The sequence below is a fragment of the Phoxinus phoxinus genome, assembly GCF_949152265.1.
Source record: "Phoxinus phoxinus genome assembly, chromosome: 21".
NCBI lineage: Eukaryota > Metazoa > Chordata > Actinopteri > Cypriniformes > Leuciscidae > Phoxinus > Phoxinus phoxinus.
Genome location: NC_136896.1, coordinates 27,241,426 through 27,266,611, shown reverse-complemented (window position 1 = coordinate 27,266,611; position 25,186 = coordinate 27,241,426). Strand labels below are relative to the sequence as shown.

Genomic DNA, 25,186 nt, shown 5'->3' with positions numbered 1-25,186 from the left:
GCACAAGTCGTAGTTTGAGCCAACGGAGATTCAACTGCAGATGTTATGCCAGTTGAAGTTACAACTGAGGTTGTTTTCATTGCAGTTGTCGTTACAGGTGTGAATGTTTCCAATAAAATTCCCGTTGAACTAACTGAAGGCGTTGTTTCAGCAGAAGTAGTGCCTAGGGAAGTAGTTTCTGGAGCTGTGCTGGGTAGAGTAGTACTTTCTGCAGAAGTTGTAGAGACATCTGACGTTGTTTTCATAACAGTTGTCATAACAGGTGAGGATGTTTTCAATACAGTTCCTGTTGAACTAACTGAGGGTGTTGTTTCAGCAGTAGTTCCTATGGGAGAAGTTTCTGCAGAAGTGCTGCCTAGGGTAGTACTTTCTGAAGTTGTAGTTTGAGCCCATGTAGTTTTAACAGCAGATGTTAAACCAGGTATAGTTACAACTGGAGTTGTTTTCATAGCAGCTGTCACTACAGGTGGGGATGTTTCCAATAAAATTCCTGTTGAACTAACTGAGGGTGTAGTTTCAGTGGAAGTAGTGCCTAGGGAATAAGTTTCTGGAAAAGTGCTGCCCAAGGTACTACTTTCTGCAGATGTAGTAGTTTTAGTCAACGTAGTTTTAACAGATTTTAGGCCAGGTGTCGTCCCACCTAAGGTTGTTTTCATAGCAGTTGTCATTACAGGTGTGGATGTTTCCAATATAATTCCTGTTGAACTAACTAAGGGTGTTGTTTCAGCAGTAGTTCCTATGGGAGAAGTTTCTGCAGAAGTTCTGCGTAGAGTGGTGCTTTCTGAAGTTGTGGTTTGAGCCAAAGTAGTTTTAACAGCAGATGTTAAACCAGGTGTAGTTACAACTGAGGTTGTTTTCATAGCAGTTGTCATAACAGGTGTGGATGTTTCCAATACAACTCCTGTTGAACTAACTGAGGGTATTGTTCGAGCAGTAGTTCCTACGGGAGAAGTTTCTGCAGAAGTGCTGCCTAGGGTAGTACTTTCTGAAGTTGTGGTTTGAGCCAACGTAGTTTTAACAGCAGATGTTAAACCAGGTGTAGTTACTGCCGAGGTTGTTTTTATAGCAGTTGTCATTACAGGTGTGGATGTTTCCAATACAACTCCTGTTGAACTAACTGAGGGTGTCACTTCAGCAAAAGTAGTACCTGGGGTTGAAGTTATTGGAGAAGCATAGCCTATAGAAGTAGTTTCTGCCAAAGTGCAGCCTAGTGTAGCACTGTCTGCACAAGTCGTAGTTTGAGCCAACGGAGATTCAACTGCAGATGTTATGCCAGTTGTAGTTACAACTGAGGTTGTTTTCATTGCAGTTGTCGTTACAGGTGTGGATGTTTCCAATACAACTCCTGTTGAACTAACTGAGGGTATTGTTCCAGCAGTAGTTCCTATGGGAGAAGTTTCTGCAGAAGTGCTGCGTAGAGTGGTACTTTCTGAAGTTGTAGTTTTAGACAACGTAGTTTTAACAGATGTTGAGCCAGCTGTTGTCCCACCTAAGGTTGTTTTCATAGCAGTTGTCATTACAGGTGTGGATGTTTCCAACACAATCCCTGTTGAACTAACTGAGGGCGTTGTTTTAGCAGTAGTTCTTTTGGGAGATGTTTCTGCAGAAGTTCTGCGTAGAGTGGTACTTTCTGAAGTTGTGGTTTGAGCCAACGTAGTTTTAACAGCAGATGTTAAACCAGGTGTAGTAACAAATGACGTTTTCATAGCAGTTGTCATTACAGGTGTGGATGTTTCCAAAACAATCCCTGTTGAACTAACTGAGGGTATTGTTCCAGCAGTAGTTCCTATGGGAGAAGTTTCTGCAGAAGTTCTGCGTAGAGTGGTACTTTCTGAAGTTGTGGTTTGAGGCAACATGGTTTTAACAGCAGATGTTAAACCAGGTGTAGTTAAAACTGAGGTTGTTTTCATAGCAGTTGTCATTACAGGTGTGGATGTTTCCAATACAATTCCCGGTGAACTAACTGAAGGTGTTGTTTCAGCAGAAAGTGTGCCTAGGGATGTAGTGCCTAGGGAAGTAGTTTCTGGAGATGTGCTGGGTAGAGTAGTACTATCGGCAGAAGTTGTAGAGACATCTGATGTTTTCATAACAGTTGTCATTACAGGTGTGGATGTTTCCAATACAAATTCTGTTGAACTAGCTGAGGGTGTTTGAGCAGTAGTTCCTACGGGAGAAGTTTCTGCAGAAGTTCTGCGTAGAGTGGTACTTTCTAAAGTTGTAATTTGAGCTAACGTAGTTTTAACAGCAGATGTTAAGCCAGGTGTAGTTACAGCTGAGGTTGTTTTCATCGCAGTTGTCATTACAGGTGTGGATGTTTCCAATACAACTCCTGTTGAACTAACTGAGGGTGTCACTTCAGCAAAAGTAGTACCTGGGGTTGAAGTTATTGGAGAAGCATGGCCTATAGAAGTAGTTTCTGCCAAAGTGCAGCCTAGTGTAGTACTGTCTGCACAAGTCGTAGTTTGAGCCAACGGAGATTCAACTGCAGATGTTATGCCAGTTGTAGTTACAACTGAGGTTGTTTTCATTGCAGTTGTCGTTACAGGTGTGGATGTTTCCAATACAGTTACTGTTGAACTAACTGAGGGCGTTTCTTCAGCAGTAGTTCCTATAGGAGAAGTTTCTGCAGAAGTTCTGCGTAGAGTGGTACTTTCTGAAGTTGTAATTTGAGCTAACGTAGTTTTAACAGCAGATGTTAAGCCAGGTGTTGTCCCACCTAAGGTCGTTTTCATAGCAGTTTTCATTACAGGTGTGAATGTTTCCAATAAAATTCCTGTTGAACTAACTGAAGGCGTTGTTTCAGCAGAAGTAGTGCCTAGGGAAGTAGTTTCTGGAGCTGTGCTGGGTTGAGTAGTACTTTCTGCAGAAGTTGTAGAGACATCTGACGTTGTTTTCATAACAGTTGTCATTACAGGCGAGGATGTTTTCAATACAGTTCCTGTTGAACTAACTAAGGGCGTTGTTTTAGCAGTAGTTCTTTTGGGAGATGTTTCTGCAGAAGTTCTGCGTAGAGTGGTACTTTCTGAAGTTGTAGTTTTAGACGTTGTAGTTTTAACAGATGTTGAGCCAGGTGTTGTCCCACCTAAGGTTTGTTTCATAGCAGTTGTCATTTCAGGTGTGGATGTTTCCAATACAACTCCTGTTGAACTAACTGAGGGTGTCACTTCAGCAAAAGTAGTACCTGGGGTTGAAGTTATTGGAGAAGCATAGCCTATAGAAGTAGTTTCTGCCAAAGTGCAGCCTAGTGTAGTACTGTCTGCACAAGTCGTAGTTTGAGCCAACGGAGATTCAACTGCAGATGTTATGCCAGTTGTAGTTACAACTGAGGTTGTTTTCATTGCAGTTGTCGTTACAGGTGTGGATGTTTCCAATACAACTCCTGTTGAACTAACTGAGGGTATTGTTCCAGCAGTAGTTCCTATGGGAGAAGTTTCTGCAGAAGTGCTGCGTAGAGTGGTACTTTCTAAAGTTGTAGTTTTAGACAAAGTAGTTTTAACAGCAGATGTTAAACCAGGTGTAGTTAAAACTGAGGTTGTTTTCATAGCAGTTGTCATTACAGGTGTGGATGTTTCCAATACAATTCCCGGTGAACTAACTGAAGGCGTTGTTTCAGCAGAAAGTGTGCCTAGGGATGTAGTGCCTAGGGAAATAGTTTCTGGAGATGTGCTGGGTAGAGTAGTACTATCGGCAGAAGTTGTAGAGACATCTGATGTTTTCATAACAGTTGTCATTACAGGTGTGGATGTTTCCAATACAAATTCTGTTGAACTAGCTGAGGGTGTTTGAGCAGTAGTTCCTACGGGAGAAGTTTCTGCAGAAGTTCTGCGTAGAGTGGTACTTTCTAAAGTTGTAATTTGAGCTAACGTAGTTTTAACAGCAGATGTTAAGCCAGGTGTAGTTACAGCTGAGGTTGTTTTCATAGCAGTTGTCATTACAGGTGTGGATGTTTCCAATACAACTCCTGTTGAACTAACTGAGGGTGTCACTTCAGCAAAAGTAGTACCTGGGGTTGAAGTTATTGGAGAAGCATAGCCTATAGAAGTAGTTTCTGCCAAAGTGCAGCCTAGTGTAGTACTGTCTGCACAAGTCGTAGTTTGAGCCAATGGAGATTCAACTGCAGATGTTATGCCAGTTGTAGTTACAACTGAGGTTGTTTTCATTGCAGTTGTCGTTACAGGTGTGGATGTTTCCAATACAGTTACTGTTGAACTAACTGAGGGCGTTTCTTCAGCAGTAGTTCCTATGGGAGAAGTTTCTGCAGAAGTTCTGCGTAGAGTGGTACTTTCTGAAGTTGTAATTTGAGCTAACGTAGTTTTAACAGCAGATGTTAAGCCAGGTGTTGTCCCACCTAAGGTCGTTTTCATAGCAGTTTTCATTACAGGTGTGAATGTTTCCAATAAAATTCCCGTTGAACTAACTGAAGGCGTTGTTTCAGCAGAAGTAGTGCCTAGGGAAGTAGTTTCTGGAAATGTGCTGGGTTGAGTAGTACTTTCTGCAGAAGTTGTAGAGACATCTGACGTTTTCATAACAGTTGTCATTACAGGCGAGGATGTTTTCAATACAGTTCCTGTTGAACTAACTAAGGGCGTTGTTTTAGCAGTAGTTCTTTTGGGAGATGTTTCTGCAGAAGTTCTGCGTAGAGTGGTACCTTCTGAAGTTGTAGTTTTAGACGTAGTTTTAACAGATGTTGAGCCAGGTGTTGTCCCACCTAAGGTTTGTTTCATAGCAGTTGTCATTACAGGTGTGGACGTTTCCAATACAACTCCTGTTGAACTAACTGAGGGTGTCACTTCAGCAAAAGTAGTACCTGGGGTTGAAGTTATTGGAGAAGCATTGCCTATAGAAGTAGTTTCTGCCAAAGTGCAGCCTAGTGTAGTACTGTCTGCATAAGTCGTAGTTTGAGCCAACGGAGATTCAACTGCAGATGTTATGCCAGTTGTAGTTACAACTGAGGTTGTTTTCATTGCAGTAGTCGTTACAGGTGTGGATGTTTCCAATACAACTCCTGTTGAACTAACTGAGGGTATTGTTCCAGCAGTAGTTCCTATGGGAGAAGTTTCTGCAGAAGTGCTGCGTAGAGTTGTACTTTCTAAAGTTGTAGTTTTAGACAACGTAGTTTTAACAGATGTTGAGCCAGGTGTTGTCCCACCTAAGGTTTGTTTCATAGCAGTTGTCATTACAGGTGTGGATGTTTCCAACACAATCCCTGTTGAACTAACTGAGGGCGTTGTTTTAGCAGTAGTTCTTTTGGGAGATGTTTCTGCAGAAGTTCTGCGTAGAGTGGTACTTTCTGAAGTTGTGGTTTGAGCCAACGTAGTTTTAACAGCAGATGTTAAACCAGGTGTAGTAACAAATGACGTTTTCATAACAGTTGTCATTACAGGTGTGGATGTTTCCAACACAATCCCTGTATAACTAACTGAGGGTGTCATTTCAGCAGAAGTAGTACCTGGGGTTGAAGTTATTGGAGAAGCATTGCCTATAGAAGTAGTTTCTGCCAAAGTGCAGCCTAGTGTAGTACTGTCTGCACAAGTCGTAGTTTGAGCCAACGGAGATTCAACTGCAGATGTTATGCCAGTTGTAGTTACAACTGAGGTTGTTTTCAATGCAGTTGTCGTTACAGGTGTGGATGTTTCCAATACAGTTACTGTTGAACTAACTGAGGTTGTCGTTTTAAACAATGATTCATGCGGAGTGGTGCTTGGAGACATTGTTTCCCCAGCAGTGCTAATTTCCAAAGCTCCCTCAGTAGTCGGAAGTGTGGTCGCTCTAGAGACCAGAGTTGATTCAAGGATTTCATGCGTTGCCGCTGTGGTTGTAACAGGTCTGTAAGGTCCCAGTGGTATATCTGAGAAGCCCATATGAAAGTTAAATTCATCACTATCGTTACAAGAAATATCAGTTACTTCTGCATTCTTGGTTGTGGTTTTAAATGTTACATGGTCTGGATTTGTAAGCGTGTTTGATGTAAGTGTCCACTGGGTAACTTTAGGAGATTCTTCAAATTCTCCAAATGGAACAGTGGGTATGACAGAGTCCAAAAGACCAAAATCTGTTGCACACTCTACATCAGCATCAACAGCAGCAGTTGGAGTTTTGATGATTTTGCTTGGCTGTGAAGCACCACCTAAAATTTCTGCTTTCTGTGTTGTACCAAGAGTCTTTTCAGGCGGTATGAAAGGAAAAGTGTTGGTCCTTGCATCAAGGACACCTACACATCCATTCCTTTCTACAAGTGTCTTCTGGGTAATTTTAGGGGTTTCTTCAAATTCTCCAAATGGAACAGTGGGTATCACCGACTCCAAAAGATCAAAATCAGTAGCACTCTCTACATCAACATTAACAGCAGCAAATACAGTTTCAGTGTTTCTTCTTGGCTGTGCAGTAGGTAACAGTTCTTCTTTCTGGTTTGTACCAAGAGTAATCTCAGGTAGCCTTAACGGAACAGTGTTGGTCCTTGTAGTGGGGTCTGGATGTGTTGGCGTGCTTGATGGAAATCTTCTCTGGGTCATTTTAGGAGATTCTTCATATTCCCAAAATGGAACACTGGGTAACACAAAGTCCAAAAGACCAACATTTGATGCACACTCTACATTAGCATCAACAGCAGTTCCAGTTTGGGTGATTCTGCTTGGCTGTCTATCTGTGCATGGTGGTGTTTTGAGGGCTGTACCAAGAGTTTGCTCAAGTGGCTCGAAGGAAACTGTGGGGTTGACACGGTCTACCAACAAATCAAAATTTAGACCTTCAGCTACTCTTCCATCAGGTGTAATGTCAAATGGCCCAGCAGTGACAATACTAGGAGAACTAGATTCTGAATGAGCAGAGATTCCAGTTGGCATGATGGACCGTAAAGGGGAAGCGATTGCTGCCCAATCTGGTTTTAAGGGAACTGTTGGTATTGTATCATATTCCGAAATAAAATCAAATGGGTCTTGTCTTCGTTTTCTGATGGCCTTTTTAAAAGGGAGCGCATCGTGAACACAGGACACTGTGATTGTCTGTGATTTTCCAGTCACATCAATATAATCCAACTGGAGAAAACCACCCTTTAGAGAGTTGGCAAAATCAATAAATAAATAGCAAAATAAGTAGAGACAACAAAACTTCAAAAACTGTAGCAAAAAGTAATTCAGTGAAACCGGTTCATACCTCAAACGCTGAACGTTTCACTTTGACGTATACAATATGGTGACTTTTCCAAAGGACTGGACGAGGCAATTGCCTGGACACATCTTGAGACAAAAGTTGATAGGAATTGTCTTTTACTGCTCAGAAATATTTCTTTCAAAACAGTTACCATTTACATTTGTCCTTTGCATCATTATTATTATACTTGGAATGTTACATTAAACTGCGACAGTCCAAAACTATTGGTGTAACTCATCAGTAACAAGTACTCACCCAAAACTTTTACATTTTTAATCGTCTTGGCTAGTAGTTTTACGATCACATATGCCTTTCCACAGATAACTTCGGGTGATTCTCCTGTAGAAGGTACATCATGTGGCAGGATGGCAGGATGACAGGTAGCAGTGCCGGAAAATGTCCTCATTAAAAGCCGATTAAAGTAAAGTACTCTTACAGAGTAGAACATCCTTTTGCCTTGAGTCTGAGGGATTAAACAGGCAGTTTAACTTTTGTTCATGGGGCAAGGAACTCATATGTATCAATAGCAGGTGCATTGAGAAACTGAATATACACTGTATATACTAGGGATGCTTCGATCGATCTGCATTGGCTGAAAATCACATTCTTTGACCATTCAAGAGTCACTAAAATTGGCGATTTCACCATCCGATCGCAAATTGATGTCAGCCTTTAGAGCCACAGTTGTGTCATCAGCAATGATGATACTATTGGCGCTTTTCCACTGCATGGTACGGCTCGGTTCGGTTCGGCTCGCTTTGCTTTTCCACTGCGTGGTACGACTCGACTCGGTACGGCACGGTTCGGTTCGCTTTAGCTCGGTTGCTTTTCCACTGCAGTTAGTACCGCTTCAAAGTGGGTGGGACTGATCGTTAAGTTGTATGTCCGGTGGTAGCCGTGTGCGGCTAAGAGCTGTGCTACTTCCGCTCCTCGGCAACCAACGAGAGGAACGTCTGCACCTCGTCCACTGACCACGATTCAGCCATTTCTTGTTTGATTTTTTAAAAACTTTTTTTGTCAAGTAAAAACTCTAAAAACAGGTGCTACCGCGTTTGCTGTTGTCTGGCTATTTAAATATAGCAGGTTTAGTGTCTCGTGTAGCAAATATACAATGACGCTGAAGTGACGATTTTGTCTGACTAATCAGTGATCTGCAGTGTTTTCGCGTCACATTTAGTATCGGTACGGTACGCTTGGAACCTCAACAGAGGTGGTACCATTTAAAGCGAGCCGAAGCGAGCCGTGCCGTACCATGCAGTGGAAATGCGCCATAAGTGAGCCGTACTGAACCGAGCCGTACCGTACCATGCAGTGGAAAAGCGCCAAAGCGTGCCGTGCCGTACCGAACCGTACCGTACCATGCAGTGGAAAAGCGCCATATGGTCTCAATATACAATGCCTTTTTAAGCCTTGCGATTTAACAAATTGCAAGGCTCACGCGTAGTAAGCAGCGAAACAGTCCCCCTGAGAAGCGAGAAATAAGGATTTCAGTGTTGCAGTTCCTGCAGTGTTGAAGTTCGTGGCTACTTTTACAAGCCACAATATAGCTGATGGAGGAAGAGGAGCCGGCGGCTTCTGCATCCGAGGCAGAAGACCTGCCTGTCGCGGACGAGAAGCCCGGACTGGCTCGAGCTGGGGCGGACTGGTGGTGCCCGTGCGCATATGGTCACAGAGATAGAGTCCGTCTGCTGCAAAGAATTTAAACAATGCCAATTTCTCCTGGACGAAATCTCTGAATCAGACGAGGACACGGACGTTTGTGTTGTGAACCATCCTAGTTCCGCACCGCATATTTTCTGACTGAACATCCCGGTAACATGCCAATTACCATTTCGAACGAAATACAAACTAATAATTCATTAATGAGTTTGCCAACTAACTTTAAAGTTTGTGTGAAATTAATTTCAAGCTCTGGTGGTTAGCTAGCTTTGTAGACGAAAGTATAATTTCTCTGATAGGCGGACACCTCATACGCGCCGTTCTGGATTAGTGGGAGTGGCTTGCAGAGCTTTGCAATGTGGTGCATTGTGGGAGTCAGTCTTTCATACAAACACGCCCTAAAGTAACTTTGTCTTTCCTCAGTCAAGGAGGCACCAAATTCGAAATTAATTTTACATTTCGACTACATATATGACCCACTTTAAATAAAGATTTATGTTCCCACAGGTCAAATGCTCCTTTAAGTAAACGTAAACAGTGCATTCGGTGTTAACCCTCTAGGCAGGGCTGTACAGTGCGACGTGTTTTTTTATTAATTCGGTGCCATTACGCGCAGCTGAGTGAACAACAGGTTTACTGTGCATGTGTCGCATAAGGTGGCCTTCTGCTGCTTGCAATTGCACTCTTTTGAGGAGGCAGTGGATCTCCAAATTGGTTGCCCTGATTCCAATCGCTATGCGCGAATACACTGCAGGATCACTCTCGCTCGAATCCTAAGTAAATCAACAACACTATTATGCATTTAGTTAAATAAAACGCATGCAAGGGATGATAATCAGCTAAAACGCATGCGCAGGTCACTTTACTCCCTGAACAAGTGCGCACCCGAGTCAGTGTTGCCTTCACATTCACGTGAACCGTGGCACGGTTCGAGAGCAACCGAACTCCGAGCACCTCCTCCAGGTAATCTCTGGTTCGATACCCCAGTGTGCACCCGAAAACAAAAAGGTAAAATGTATAGATATAACCCAGGGTAGAAAAAGGAAATACCAAATACAAAAGAGTGGCCAGCAGACATGCTAGATCTGACACATACACTATGCACTAAACTAAAGAAAAACTGCAAGTGTTGACATTATTAGTCTCAGATGAGTGTCATGGGATAGGTTAGTGCTAGTTTGCAAACAAGAGTTTATTTAGTGATGTCTGCCCACAGATCTGTTCTACTTTGTGTAATGTTGAGGTGTAAGAGTTATGTTTCTGCACTTCCATTTTTAGCAAATAAATAAAAAGTTTGTCTAAAAACTAGGGCTGTCAAAAGATTAATCTTGATTAATCACATCCAAAGTAAAAGTGTGTTTTTCCATAATATATGTGTGTATACTGTGTAGAATTATTATGTATAAATACACACACTCATGTATATATTTAAGGAATAATTGCATTTATATACTATATACATTTATATAATTTATATTATATATAAATATTTTATATATAAATATAACCAATTTTTTCTTAAATATATACATGATTGTGTGTGTTTTTATATATATAAATTATACACAGTACACACATATTATGGAAACAAACTTATTTTGGATGTGATTAATCACGATTAATCTTTTGACAGCCCTACTAAAAACAATTTTTGTGATGGTATTTTTTGTGCACTTTATGGGACATCAATGCCTTTTTATGCGATGCACTCCATTAATTGTGTTAGTTTTCAGAAATGATAACGGACGTTTTATACTTGTGCTACAACGGTTTGGCCTGTACTACAAAACTTTTAACTTCTGTAGCATCAGTGCTATGTGCAAAAAATTAACGTACAGCCCTACCTCTTGGGTTGACAAACGCGCCCTCGCGTTTTGCTTGATTTTTTTCACATAGCATCAAAATACTTAAAATACTCCGTCATTTAAGGTCATACAGAGATAAGTTTTTTTTTTAAATATATATATAAACTGTTAAATGTCTACTTTTATAAGTGTCCATTTACAATCAAAACATTGTGCTTTTGTAAAATAAAGAAAATAATCAGGGTGTGCTTTCAGCTGGTTTAAAATTAAACTACTCCGTAGATACTAGGTCACAGAGCCATGAGAAATAAATCTTTATGAACATTTAAATGTCTACTTTTAAATTATCCAATTCAAAACGAAAACATTGTTTATGTAATCCGTATGAAAAGAGAGAGATGTCAGTCGTTTTCTTGGAAACTCATCTGTTAAGGTGTACACGCCCACAGGGAGTGCGCGCTATTGAAACGCAAATGATCTGAGGCAATCGGCAAACCTGTCAACGCCCACATCAACTCAATAAAACACATCAAGTTTGATTCATGTACTTTACGTCGACGCTGTGAGGAATAATCCTGGAAAAATTTACCTCAGAAGTGCTGGGTTTCATTTCGAGGAGCAACGTATCCAGCTGAGGATTGTGAAAAGTTTTTTATTCTTAAGTGCTTTGTTCCAATCGCGATATGGAATAGCGTTTGTAAACCGCAAAAAGACTTTAAATATGAATCGCGTGTATGAAAAAAAATGTTAACTAATGTAAGTGTATGCATGTATGAACGAACGTCACAGATGCGTGCTGTTTTCTACGCACTTACATTAGTAAACATGTTAATTTTTCATGAACATCTACTAGTTTAGCTTTTACCAAACTATATTGCTCACTGAGATTAGTAAAAATCGACTGAAATGTTGAAATAAAATGTCTTTGTATAAGCAACGTATTAAACTGCAAATTAACATTTATATGCTAATATATCATAAAAACTATGTTACAGACAAAATGAATTGAGACAAGATTTCTTTGATTAGTTTGATAGATTAAAAAAGTTTTTACTGTAAAAAAGACTGCCACATCAAATAAGCTTTTGTTTGCCAATTTCTGCTCATGTTAAATATATAGTAGGCCTATGGGATGTTTTGTCAAATAAAGTAGGCCTAGGTATATTGAATTATCAACTATGTTATTATAGTGTTTGTTCCAATATTCAAACTAATGAATCCTTAACTTTGAAATGCGTATGATAAAATGTATACTTTTTACAAAGAAAGATTACACTTGAAATATTGTTAAAATTGTAATCGTTTTTGTAATCGTAACCTTTTTAACCCCTTATATTGGCATAGGCCCGCCAGCGGCGGCCCACAGCCATTACATATTTAAAACAGTAATATCCTATACTAACCCTAAACTAGGGATGGCGAAAACTAAATTTCTTGACCGACCACCGAGCCTCATTAGCCGGTTTAAACCGGTTAACCGATTAGTTTAAAATATGCTACGCTATTTGAAATAACAGCCATTGAGGCCTGCAATTTCGCAACCCTGTCGAATCTCTCTGCCGCTCTGCCTCCCGCTCACACACTGCCCCGGCGCCGCCCTTCCACTCACGTCACTTTTTTTTTAATAACCTACAGCGTGAAACATGAGTCCCAGCGCAGAGGAGCTTGTATGTAATCGGAGGATAAATGCCTCAGTTTCTAAATGGTTTGGGTACAGGGTGATCGCGTTGAAAATAAAGGCGTTTGTCTAGCGTTAGAAGCTCATTTGAAACATTGTCGCGACTCATTTAAGAAAATGACAGCTCCGAAGAGGCTTGCGGGTGTCGGCTTTTCGGGTGATACATCAAAGATGATGTGCTACTGTATTTAAGCACTGTATCACACAAGTTGCAACTTACATCGGTGTCATTCTTTTTGGTGAAATGGTCCACACACTACTTTTCTTTGCACGCTTCATCCTGTCGTCTGCCCTGGCTCTAACCTCGAGTGTTTTAGGCAAACCTTGTGAGTATGCGAACCCAAACGCTGTGACATCGTGGCCAAATGTTTTTATTGGTTTATTAAGTACAAACAGGTGAGTTATGAAAAATTGAGTGTGAGGGATTTGTTCACTTCACACAAAAAGATCTTGGAATGAGATGGCTAACTGTAGTAACGTTTAGTCAACGGTCTATAATAGCCTAATTCAGAAATCACTTTTTTTACCGACAACTTTGATCGGTTAACATTGATACGGTCAACCATCGGTCAAACGGTCATCGGTTAACATTCCTACCCTAAACTAATCTTGACAAACTATATATCATTTGAAAGCTTACAATCTCTAGTTTACATATTTGTTACATATTTGGTGACTGATTTTCATACTCCTAAGGCGTGTTCTGACCTTTATTTTTAAATAGTGATAAACATGAAAAATCATGAAAGAATGGTAGAAACCTCAGTTTGTTTTCATGCCAAGAGTTCAAAAGATAGCATCCATTCAATTCTTTTAGAACTGGGGTGCCCAATACGTTGATCGCGATCGACTGGTCGATCGCAGAGCCAATGACGGTAGCTCAAAGAACTAAAAAAATAAATAAAAAAATTTAAAAAACGCGCCTTTTCAGAAAAGCAATCCATCCAATCATGTCATTATATTACCATGTGCCCGCTGATTGACGTGTAGACAGGCCAGTCTGCTGGTTGCTAGAAAGTTTTTTACACTACGTTACCATAACAACCATAAACAAAGATTCTGTAGAGCTGATCTCGACAGTCGACTACAGAAATGCGCCATTGCTTTCGTTTTACCGTTGTTTTTCGCTATTGCTCGTTTATTATCTGTAGACAAATAAAAATTATACCACAATGAATGAGGGAGTAAAAGAATTTAAAAAAGCAAAGACTTACCATTTCCATCAGGAATGGGAAGATGACTTCTTATTCACGATGTCATACTCAAAGTGTGTCTGTCTGATCTGTCAATCCAGCATTGCACTTCCAAAGAAGGGGAATGTAGAGAGACACTTTAGAATGGTTCATCGAACCTTTGATACAGACTTTCCTCCAAGCAGTGAATTGAGAAAGAAAAAGGTGAGGGAGTTGAAGTCTCAGCTTCTTGGACAGCAGTCTCTTCACTCGGCCAACAGCGAAAGCGAAGGCCGCAACAGAGGCATCGCTCCGGGTAAGTCGGACGATCGTTAGGCACAAAAAGTCTTTCCAGGATGGAGTAATGGTGAAGGAAGCCTTCATTGAGGCTGCAGATTCTTTGTTTAAAGACTTTACGAACAAAACAGAAATAATGTCTGCAGTCAAAGCTGTTCAGTTGACAAGAAATACAGTGACCAGGCGATGCGAAATGATGGGCGACAACTTAGTGCAGCAGCTTGCTAAGGACATTGACTGTTGCGAGTGCTTCTCGTTACAGATGGACGAGTCTACGGACATCACAGACAAAGCCCAATTGTGCATTTTTATTCAAATGGTCTTCCACGACATGACTGCAAAAGAGGAACTTTTAGCAGTTCTGCATATGAACGCACACACACGAGGGGATGACACCTTTGAGATATTCAAGCACTTTATCGACAAGAATAAGATTCCAGTGCAAATTGGTGTCAATCACCACCGACGGTGCGCCTTCCATGATCGGCCGGTCTAATGGATTTGTTGCCAAATGCCGAGAGGATGAAGCGTTTCCTGATTTTTTAAGTTATCATTGTATCATACACCAACAAGCGTTGTGTGCGAAAATGTTGAACATGAAAGAAATTATGGACATAGCAAACAAAGTAGTCTGCTCTATCCGAGCTAGATCTCTTCAAAGACGACTGTTCCGCTTGCATCTTGAGGAGGCTGGCAGCGACCACTCAGACCTACTGCTTCACACGGACGTAAGGTGGTTGAGTAGGGGGAAATTCCTGCAACGATTCCGCGATCTCCTTCCCGAGGTAAAGCAGTTCCTACATGACAACAAACATGCGGAATACCCGCAACTTGATGATCGTTGGCTGCTTGATTTGGCGTTTTTAACTGATCTGGCGAACTTGCTCAATGAGCTGAACGTGGAATTACAGGGCAAAGACAAAATCGTGATCGATATGATAAGCACAGTGAACGCCTTCAAGGGAAAACTTAAACTGCTTTCTTCAAAGATCCAACGCCATGATCTGGGGAACTTTAGAAACCTTGCATCTGAGCTGAATAATCAAGGGAAGGACTTAACAGAGATTGACAGTGCATGTTATGCAGAACAGATTGACACCATCCTGTCAGACTTTGACAGGAGATTTCAAGACTTCGCCTTACTCGAGCCAGTTGCCACGTTTATGTGCTTCCCTTTTCTGGAGAATGCTGAGGTCGATGTCCTCGCTTTCAAAATCGCAACAATGTTTCAGCTCAGTTCTGCTGAAGTTGAAGATGAGATCTTGACACTACAAGCGGATATCAACTTGAAGTCTAGGGCCCATGAACAATTCTGGAGTTTACTCACAGAAGAAAAGTATCCCAACATGAGAAAATGTGCAACATCACTGACTGCGATGTTTGGGTCTACTTACTTGTGCGAATCGACCTTTTCACATATGAAATTTATCAAATCCAAATACCGCTCCACCCTGACCGACGATCTTTTGGAGGCCTGTCTTAGACTGGCTATCAGTAGCTATTGCCCGCATTATGCATCCCTGGTGGAAGTCATCCAATGCAAGTCATCATCTGAATAAGGTACTGACCACTGATGTGAACATGCCATGTGTATGCAAGAAAATTACTACATGCAACTTATTGTACATAGTTAATTCATTGTCTTAAAGTTTCAATGTTTGAACAGTGAATTGTAGTGTTATATAGTGTGTAATGTAGGCCAAATGCCACTGTATATGTATGCATGTTAAAAGAAAATCCTAGTGTTAAAAAAAAAGTTAAATTTGAATGTGAGTGAGTCAGTGAGTAAGTGTGTGTGTGTGTGTGTGTGTGTGTGCGTGTGTTCGTGTGTGCACGTTACCTGAATGGGTAAAGTTGCATTCCAATGTGTGAATTTTGATGTACTGTAAATGCACTGAATTGTATGGGAAATGTAATGTAAGTGCCACTGTGTATGAAATCACATGCATGTTGATTAGCTTCTATTGTGGACTATGTTACTGTTACTGTATTTTTAGTGTTGGTAGGGAAATTAAACTCAATCATAAATGAATAATGATTTAAGTGTGAAACATTAAAGCAAAATAGCACCCAATATGACACTGTGTGTTTGTTTTGATACATTAAAAAAGACACGTAATGTAATGCGAGTAGTAGTAGATCATCCTGACCCAGTCACTTAAAAGGTAGATCACCATTCAGAAAAGCATGGGCACCCCTGTTTTAGAACAAAAGGTCTGAAAATGTTTTGAATAAAAGAAAAAAATTAATAGATTCACCATTTGTGATGTGGCAGCGAGCTATAATGCACATACGTGATCTTTTTGTGTTTCTTAGAGGTTGAATTCATTTCAAAATCTGCCAAACTTCCAATACTACTTCTGAATAGGATGTCTACTTCATAAATTGTATGAAAATTGTAAAAAAAAATGATGGTTCAGATCACTCAAACCACATGGAAATTGAGGCGCCCTTATTTGGGCAGTAATGTCAACTAGTGAAAAAGTTTGGTACTGCGCCCAAACAAAATCTCACTGAAAGCTTTGAGAAATCAACCTAAAATTTGAAACAACTTGTTCAGATTTTTGGCTCAGATTTTTTTGCATTTTTAGAGTCCACCAGGTTTTGAAAATATATATTTTATATAAAATAAGAATTATTTTTAACATTGTACATTTTCATAAACTCAAGCTTCTATAACTTTTCTGTTTAACTTAATTTATTTAACTTCTACAAAAAACAAGACAAATCTTACATCTATATTCCAAAGCATTCTTGAATTACAACCATTTAAGTTCGGAAAATTAGTTAGTGGGCTGTTTTGTTTGTTATTTTAGGCTTTGCTCTCCCCAGAGCCATTGCTCCCTAGTAACCCATGTTATGTCCTTTTGACATTTTCTTTGTAAATAAAATCCTTTAATATATCATCTGGTGTTGTCTTCACTCTGGGAAAGAGGATTTAAGTGTGTTCTCGCCCTTTATCATCTCCCCTCCCTCTAGACGCAGTAGCGCCATTAGACGGGGATCCACTGTATAGAGCAATACAGTCACACCACCTCGACTTTCTTCCAAATAACGCAAATTTCATTCATAATATTATAAATACAGGCCTATAGTTCAAGCATATTTTTGTTTTTATTAATTGTGTGAAATGGCTAATAAAAATAGGTAATACAAAACGATTATGTGGTCACCTCACCAAGGTGAATTGGTTTAGGCTTGACTTCTGGTCGTGACTCGTGAGTGATGGTGTTGGGGGCGGGGGATGGGAAATCTGTTGATTGTCGAATGCCAAATATACAGATGGACAGGAAAAGGTCAAAGCCATCAGGTGCACAATTTAGAAGGAAAAAAAAGACAGAAACGAGCAAAAGATAAAAGGTATGCAACCATGTTCTCTCTGTCCGATTACGGTCTCCATGTTGTCATGAATGAAGGGCTAATGTTAATTGTGGGTATAATAACTCTTGCGTTTGTTAGCCTTTTTGCTATGATGCTTGTTATGCTTATACAACAATTCGGTTTTAAGTCAACAAACAAGATCTAATTTCACCATAATATTGTGCTTTGCAACAAAACGGTTATAAGTTCAGTTATTATTTATTTCCATCAGTTCGATTAACGTTGGGCCCTGTAATTAGCCAACGGAATTTTCAAATCTGTAGGTAGTTTCAAAGACGAACATTTGCTATTTATTTGCTACATGCCATGTCATGAATATGAAGGTTTTATGCATGTTTATGACAACTGTCATTAAGTGTCATTCGCTCAATTATGAGATTTTTAATGCAAATATGACATTGATTAATGAGCAGATTAATTATCAAACTTAAGAAACTGAGGCCAATATAACTGACCACATTTTTTTCCAGTGGTACATTAAATGGCATTAAGTGTTAATACTCTATCAAATTATTTTATAACAGTGTCATGTATACTTTTCTTGATCTCAACTGCAGTGGTACAATGACATTGACAAATTCCATTTGTACCACTATAGTTGAAAAATATTCATGACAGTTTGGCCTCATGACAGCCAATGTCAAAACCAACCACATTATAGTTTAATGTAATGTTAACCCATAAAGCTAAGTGGTTTCTTAAGTTTGATAATTAATCTGCATGTTTGACATATTACAATTTATGTTGTCTTGGTAATGTCAAGTTGTCATGTTTATGTCCCTCCTATTATGTTTGGGGTCAATTTGACCCCAGGCTGTTTTACCTGTATAAAACAATCATACAATCAATTTCAATTGCGATTTCAAGGGGCACTTCTAAAATATTTTGGAACATCCTCTGCTAATGGTCAGGATGAATCACCATTTTATTTCGCTTTACAAATTCGCTTCCACAAATTCAGTGGTTCAAATTCAACAGTAAATTCAACTTGTTCAGATTTTTGTCTTTGATTTTTTTGCATTTTTAGAGTCCAACATATTTTTAGATGGTCCATCATTTTTAGAGTCCGCATAATCTCCATCTGCGGTTAGTCGACCTCACCAGCAGGGGGTGCAAGCACGTGTTGACGAAGACCAGAGCAAGTTAGAGCAAGCCATTTATTCATAAAAACTGATTTATAGAAATGTAAGTGTATTTGTGATTATCATGAGGGCTGTTTTTAATTCAGTGTCTTCACAGTCCCTGCATATTTCTCTACCGTGAACGAGATTCTAATGTTATTCTAATTCCCCGACGCTGATGTATAGAACAAATGTTACATTTGAGGTAGACATTTCTCTTGGTCGTTTAGTTGCCTTAACTTTATATTTCGGCGATGTGCTACAGTATTATTCCCTCTATTCAGGATTGCTGGAAAATATAAAACGCTTCGCTTAATGGACTAATACAGTGATATAAAAGACCAAACTCGCAACTTATTGAGAAGGCTGTACTATATGGCTACAGACAAGACTCAGAATATGAACTTAACGCGCAAAATGTTTCACGTTAAGCGTTTCCCGGTGATATACTGGCTGTAAAGTTGGCTTGATGTTGGACATTCGTGCATTTAGGGACCGTCTCTAAAGTTACATACGACATTGGTAGGCTATACACGTTTCTAACTTCAATAGCATTGGAAGAGAATGACTTAGTCATAAAACCAACTGTAGTGTTCATGTAGGTGTCAGGCATGAAGCACACCTTTTACATTTTTTATATTTATTCAAATAAATTGAAGTTTGCTACTGAAGTTAGAAACGTGTACCAATGTATCAAACTTTAGAGACGGTCCCTAGATGTGCAAATGTCCAAAGTCAAGCCAAAGTGTTTTAAGTTGTAACATCTAGTCCTTTACCTGAGCTTTGTTATTAAATTAGGGGCCTCTAAGACGACACCGTTCTCTCTACACAGACTTTAAACGCGAACCTGTGAGAAACGCTGATGGCGCTCACGTGCGCATCAAGAATTAATTCTATAGTTATGTGCGTTTAAATATATGTGCGCATGTTTGTTCTCTACAAACCAAGCCTAAACAAACTACTTGTCTGGCCTTAAAATTTGATACAGAATTTTATTTTATAGATGACAGGGACCGAGAAGACTGAAACAAACATAAAAACAGCCCTCATGATAATCACACATACACTTACATTTCTATAAATCAGTTTTTATGAATAAATGGCTTGCTCTAACTGTTGCTCAGGTCTTCGTCAACAACACGCGCTTGTGCTCCCTGCTGGTTTGGTTGATTAACCGCAGATGGAGATTATGCTTGGTAATTACTGCTTTTCCTGCAGTTCCTGGACGTCAATGTTGAATTTATGGTCGAATTTGAACCACTGAATTTGAGAAAGTGAATTTGTAAAGTGGAATTAAATGGACCGAAAAGTGCCTGTTGAATATTATAGGTTGTATTTTTAAACAGTTTGAATATTTTGTAAGAGAAATGTTAAAGGTGAATATGGATTTAATTTTTATTAATGAGAATTTGTTTTAAATGTTTTGAATTGAAATATTCACAGCTTAAAATACAACTAATAAAATTAAATTCAGCCCCTAAAAATACAATGCAATAAAATGCAAGCATGGGTAATGCCCTTCATATATTTTTCAAGTAGTGCAATTCAACAGGCTTTTTTATTTAAAAAATATTTGGCATTATTGTACTTCCATAAACAGACGTTACGTCTTGAGAACGTAAAAAGTTGAGAACCAAAACGAGCGCGTAACAGTATATGGATACATGCGGCTCTTAAAGTGACAGCAGCCTAATATACCTGCTGCTCAGTATCCTTAATGTTAATCAACAACAAATGACAAAGCCACTCATTGGTATTGATTGAATCATTTTTGTAACTTTAAACAAGGATTAATCCATTTAATTTATACAGTGAAGACTACGCGGTTTTATTTTACATTTGATTATTCAGTTTCTGTACGTGAAAACTACTGTTGAGATCAAACTGATAGTGGAAAAGCAGTGTTTTAAAAATAAATGCAATGAAAATACAGGAATCGGTACTGCGTATCGGTGAGTACCAAAAATGAAAGTATCGGTGTCTAACTCTCTGTAAAATAAGTTCATCCCTGGTAATAAATGTTTAGTCAAGTCAATTTATAGTCCTGATTGCTACGGGCTAACATTCAAATTAAAGGTTGTCAGTACTGTTTAAACAAAACGCCATGTGTGACAGCTGTGCAAGTTCTTAAGATTCCCTTAGGAGTTTGCAAACAGGTAAGCTATGGTAAGCCTTGAATTAAGTTTTAATGTCAATATTAGCTATATCAAGACTAAATCTACATGCAGAAACTTAACAGGATATATTTTTAATGATTTATGATTAACAGAACTTTAATGAACTCAAACGTCCTGTATAGAAATGATCATATTACCATATGCTACTGTTAAGAGAATATCTTACCCAGTTTTGAGCAAAGCACTCTTTGAAAGGGATTCCCAGTACCATTGATGGCCCATGATTCATTTTGATGCATTGACATTGCTTTTGTGAGGGTGAATCAGTCCATTTTGTCTCTGAAAAGATAAGTTGAAAATGTATTACATTCAAAAATGTTTGATATTGATAATGCACTATAGCACATTCACACAATAGTTACTGCAAATTAAAGCAAAACTTTACATATCTAAATAGACTGCAATAACCATGTTTAGCCTATAGAATGTTTCTTGTAAATTGCTCATTTTATGTACTGACCAGTTGTTCAGCGACAAACAGCAAACTAAACAGCTTTTGCCTCTTTAAATATTCATGAATTTTGTGTTTCAGTCATAGAGGGAAAAATTAAAACATCACAATGAAGGAAGACAAAGCACTAATTGTAGCCTAGTGAATGACAGATTTATTCTTCCAGTTGTAATGCACTTTTGACCTTATTTACAAGCATAAACTTTAACAGTTATAAAAAATTAAAGTAAAACATCAGGGGCGCAGGAAGTAGGGGTGCTGTTTTCACAGGATTGTAAATGCAACAGACTGGAGTAGCTAACGGCCGTTTCACACATACTCCGTGTGCAGTGCGTGTGCAGTGCATATGCGGTGCGTGTTGCGGTGCGTATGCGGTACAGGAGCAGCATGCGCTAGTGCTTTCACATCTGTATGCGTTTGCAGTGCGCAACTGATCCGCGGCTGTACCACAAACACATTTACTCACTATTTGTATTTCAAATTCAGAAGTTATCAGCAACTTATTTTTTTAAAATTGTCATCACAGCAATTCTCTTTGTTCCCGATTTCCAAATTCAAAATTAGAACATTGTGAAATGGTTTTCATAAACTGTAAGCCATAATCAAAATTATAAAGGCTTGAAATCTCACTTTGCACGTAATTAGTCTATATAATATATTAGTTTCATCTTTTAAGTCGAATTACTGAAATAAATTAACTTTTGCGCGATATTCTAATTTTTCGAGTTTCACCTGTAGCCTACACTCTTTAATAGACGTATTGACGTTTTTAAACAATTTAAACAATGTATTAAATGCATTACTTGTATAGATTATATATTAAGTTGCTCAAGCAAGTGTACTAATAAAATATTTAACCATGTTAACCTACTTGTATTAAAATCGCAAACATTTTAAATTAAAACTTAAAATTGACAAGCACTCATACCTTTTCTTTTGCATAATTTAAATCTTTATACAATAAATCTCGCATGTCACAAATAACTTGTTTTTCCACCTCCACGAATGAGACGAGTGTCGTTCATTATGCGGCCTTGTTTAAGTAAATATAAGTTTCCCTTGCTTTACCCCGGTCTTAAAGTAAAAAGATGACAGTGAAAAATAGGAGGCTAATACTTAAATGCAAAAAAATGCGTGCAAAAAAATGCGAGCAAAAAAATAGACTCGGTGCGGAAACGATCGCCGCACTGCTGTATACGCACCGCACCTGGAACGGATCGACGGACTGCATCCGCGTGCAGTGTGAAAGCTCGGTTAACATGGGTGCGGAAAAAACACGCACTGCATACGGAGTAGGCTGTGTGGTGAAAATTCAGGTTTCTATAGCAGGAATTAATTATATAAAAAGTAATACAAAACCATTTTAAATTGTAATTTCAAAATATTATTTTTTTTCTTTCTGTATTTTTTTAAATCAAATAAATGCAGGCTCAAGCAAAAGAGGCTTAGGCTATTTCACAAGTTTATTAAAAATAAGTAAAATAGAAAAATACACAGTAAAGCCTGCTGTGCTTTTTGAGCGACTCGTTGGCTCGATTTGCATCAAATTCTGCATTGTCTCTGTTAAAATGGGCTAATACAAATACATTTTATTATTATTTGTTAATGATAAACATTCACTTTGTGTCTGTGGCGACAATTTATTCATGATACGATTTCCTTTCGCCTCTTTATAGCTCAGAGTGAATATGCAGGTACTTACCGTTACTGATAACCAAGCGTGGATTTGAGTGCAGAGTCATGGAAAACTTGATCAGAAGGAGTTCATTGCCACAATGAAACACTGGTTGATTGACGTCAGACACCGCAACTCCGTCCAAATCCCACTGATGACCTTGATGAAAGAATAAGCGGGTTTTAAGCGCGGTTAGTCAAAGAAAATATAGTAGCATACCTTTAAAAATGGCACACATACTTAAGTGCTAAGTACTAGCTCAATATCTTACTTTTTAAAAATCGCCAGGTCAATGGTCCCCCGAGAAGTTCTTTAAACTCGTCATTTCGTGTGGGAATTGGTCCATTTCGGCCTGAGTCCGCATTCCCCCAACTGTGATCCGACAAACATGCATGGCATTTGAAAGTGGATTCGGTCATTGAGTCTTCTGCCGATTCGCTTGAAGACGTTGAATTTTGGACATAAAGTTCACAATCATCTTCTTCACGTGCATCAGCGGTTCTCAAGTACAACCTCTCCTCCACGTCTGCGGGAGACTGCTGTGCTTTTTGGAGCGACTCGTTGACTCGATTTGTATCAATTTTCACATCGTCTCTGTTAAGATGGGCTACTGTTATTACGAATTCCCATTTTATCAATAATGCTATCATTAACATCTGAACTTTCATGTTCAACATAATTTCAAGGCCAACGACACGTCATACTCCGATCACGTTTTGGGGGGAAATTGAGCCTCGCAAACCTCTGGTAAATGACAAGGCCCAAACAGTACGGGGAGTCGGCTGGTCCAATTTATGCGCTGCGCAGACCAATCGGCGCTTGCCTTGACGCGATGCATATCGGCTACTAGATAAAACATTTTTCTATCCATTTTCATTTATTTATATTTTATACAAAATGGGTAACTTCAGTATTGTATCGATACTTTTCAGATTTCCGGGTTTTCTCAGAAGCAGAAGTCATCATAGGGTATAAACTTTTATAGCAGTGAATGAGAGGATACATTAAATATTTTTTGTGGTCCCATTTGCTCATATAGCAAAGGAAAAACTCCACAATAGTGTTTTCACAACTTTCAAAAGAGGGGAAATATAGAGAGATTTAAAACAGCAGTCCGAATGGAAAGATGCCAATAACCCTCAGCTGTGTAATAGTTTTTTTGTAATTTGATGCAAAATTAATATAATACAAAGTGTAGATAGTGTTATAAATGTACATTATATATATATATATATATATATATATATATATATATATATATATATATATATACATATATATATTTATTTTTTATGAAAGAAAACGGCTAACCCAGCACTTCATCACAACTTCACCATTCAGCTAGGCTCGTAATCCATAACTCCATCAAGATCAGCCAGGAACCTTGGAGTTGTAATTGACGACCAATTGAATTTCACAGATCACATTGCTAGCACTGCCCGGTCATGCAGATTTGCTTTGTACAACATCAGAAGGATCAGGCCTTTCCTATCAGAGCATGCTACACAACTGCTTGTTCAGGCGCTTGTTCTATCCAGACTGGACTATTGTAATGCTCTCCTGGCTGGTCTCCCAGCTTGCACTGTCAAACCTCTGCAACTGATCCAGAATGCTGCAGCTAGAGTGGTCTTCAACGAGCCGAAGAGAGCACACGTCACTCCTCTCCTAACAAAATTGCACTGGTTGCCGATTGCCGCTCGCATCAAATTCAAGTCACTGACGTTTGCCTACAGAACAACCACTGGCACTGCTCCCATACCTGAACTCATTACTTCAGACTTATGTGCCATCCAGAAACTTGCGCTCTGCAAGCGAGCGCCGTCTTGTGGTGCCATCTCAAAGAGGCACAAAATCTCTTTCTCGTACCTTTACCATGACTGTTCCCTACTGGTGGAATGATCTGCCTAACTCAGCCAGAGCCGCTGAGTCCGTACCCATTTTTAAGAAATTGCTGAAGACGTATCTTTTTCGGCAGCATTTAATCCAGTAATACGAACACACTCTTCTCTATTCTAACAAAAAAAAAGAAAAAAAAAAGGACTGTACGTTAGATTGTACTGTGAAGGGTCATAGCACTTACATACTGTTGTCCTACTGCTAGTTTAATTGCTTCTATTGTTTCTCATTTGTAAGTCGCTTTGGATAAAAGCGTCTGCTAAATTCATATGTAAGAAATGTGTTAGGTAATGCAGGGTCCAAAGATGAGACGGCAAGTTTTAAAGTTTAGAGCAGAGAAATACACTGATTATAACTTTTTTATAGAAAAACTTTTTTTTATATAAAATGTATGTTTATTTGCAACTGTTATGTTAAGAGCAATAATTCGACATTTCTATGGTAAGAACAGCTAATCAGCTGCATAAATAACTACATTGTCTTTCATTGCTTCCTTCCTCAAGTGCGTTCCAAACGGCTACAAGATGATGGCAGGCAAGTGCCATGCTCACTCCAAAGTCCCCACTTCAAGGGCTCTGCCCTTCGAAGGGAGTAGGGCATAGGGGTGCTCACTTCAGTTTGAAATTTGCCCTCTTAGTTCAGCAAGAAGAAGAAGAAAAAAGAAACACAAATGTGATGTTTAACTAAAAGTAATTTTTGTTTATTATATGGTTAAATTGAATCAT

At 39.1% G+C, this 25,186-nt stretch overlaps 1 protein-coding gene across 1 annotated transcript; it reads right to left on the bottom strand.

The window, feature by feature from the left end:
- Positions 1 to 5,745: 5,745 nt before the first annotated feature.
- LOC306989616 (uncharacterized protein) lies at positions 5,746 to 23,332 on the bottom strand (the record flags this gene model as incomplete). Its single annotated transcript, XM_079595464.1, has 7 exons — positions 22,837 to 23,332; positions 22,593 to 22,724; positions 20,606 to 20,718; positions 7,405 to 7,612; positions 7,153 to 7,235; positions 5,940 to 7,049; positions 5,746 to 5,769 (listed from the first exon to the last, which is right to left on the bottom strand). The coding sequence occupies exons 1-7, from the start codon at positions 23,240 to 23,242 to the stop codon at positions 5,746 to 5,748; spliced, it is 2,076 nt and encodes a 691-aa protein (XP_079451590.1). The 5' UTR covers positions 23,243 to 23,332.
- Positions 23,333 to 25,186: the final 1,854 nt, after the last annotated feature.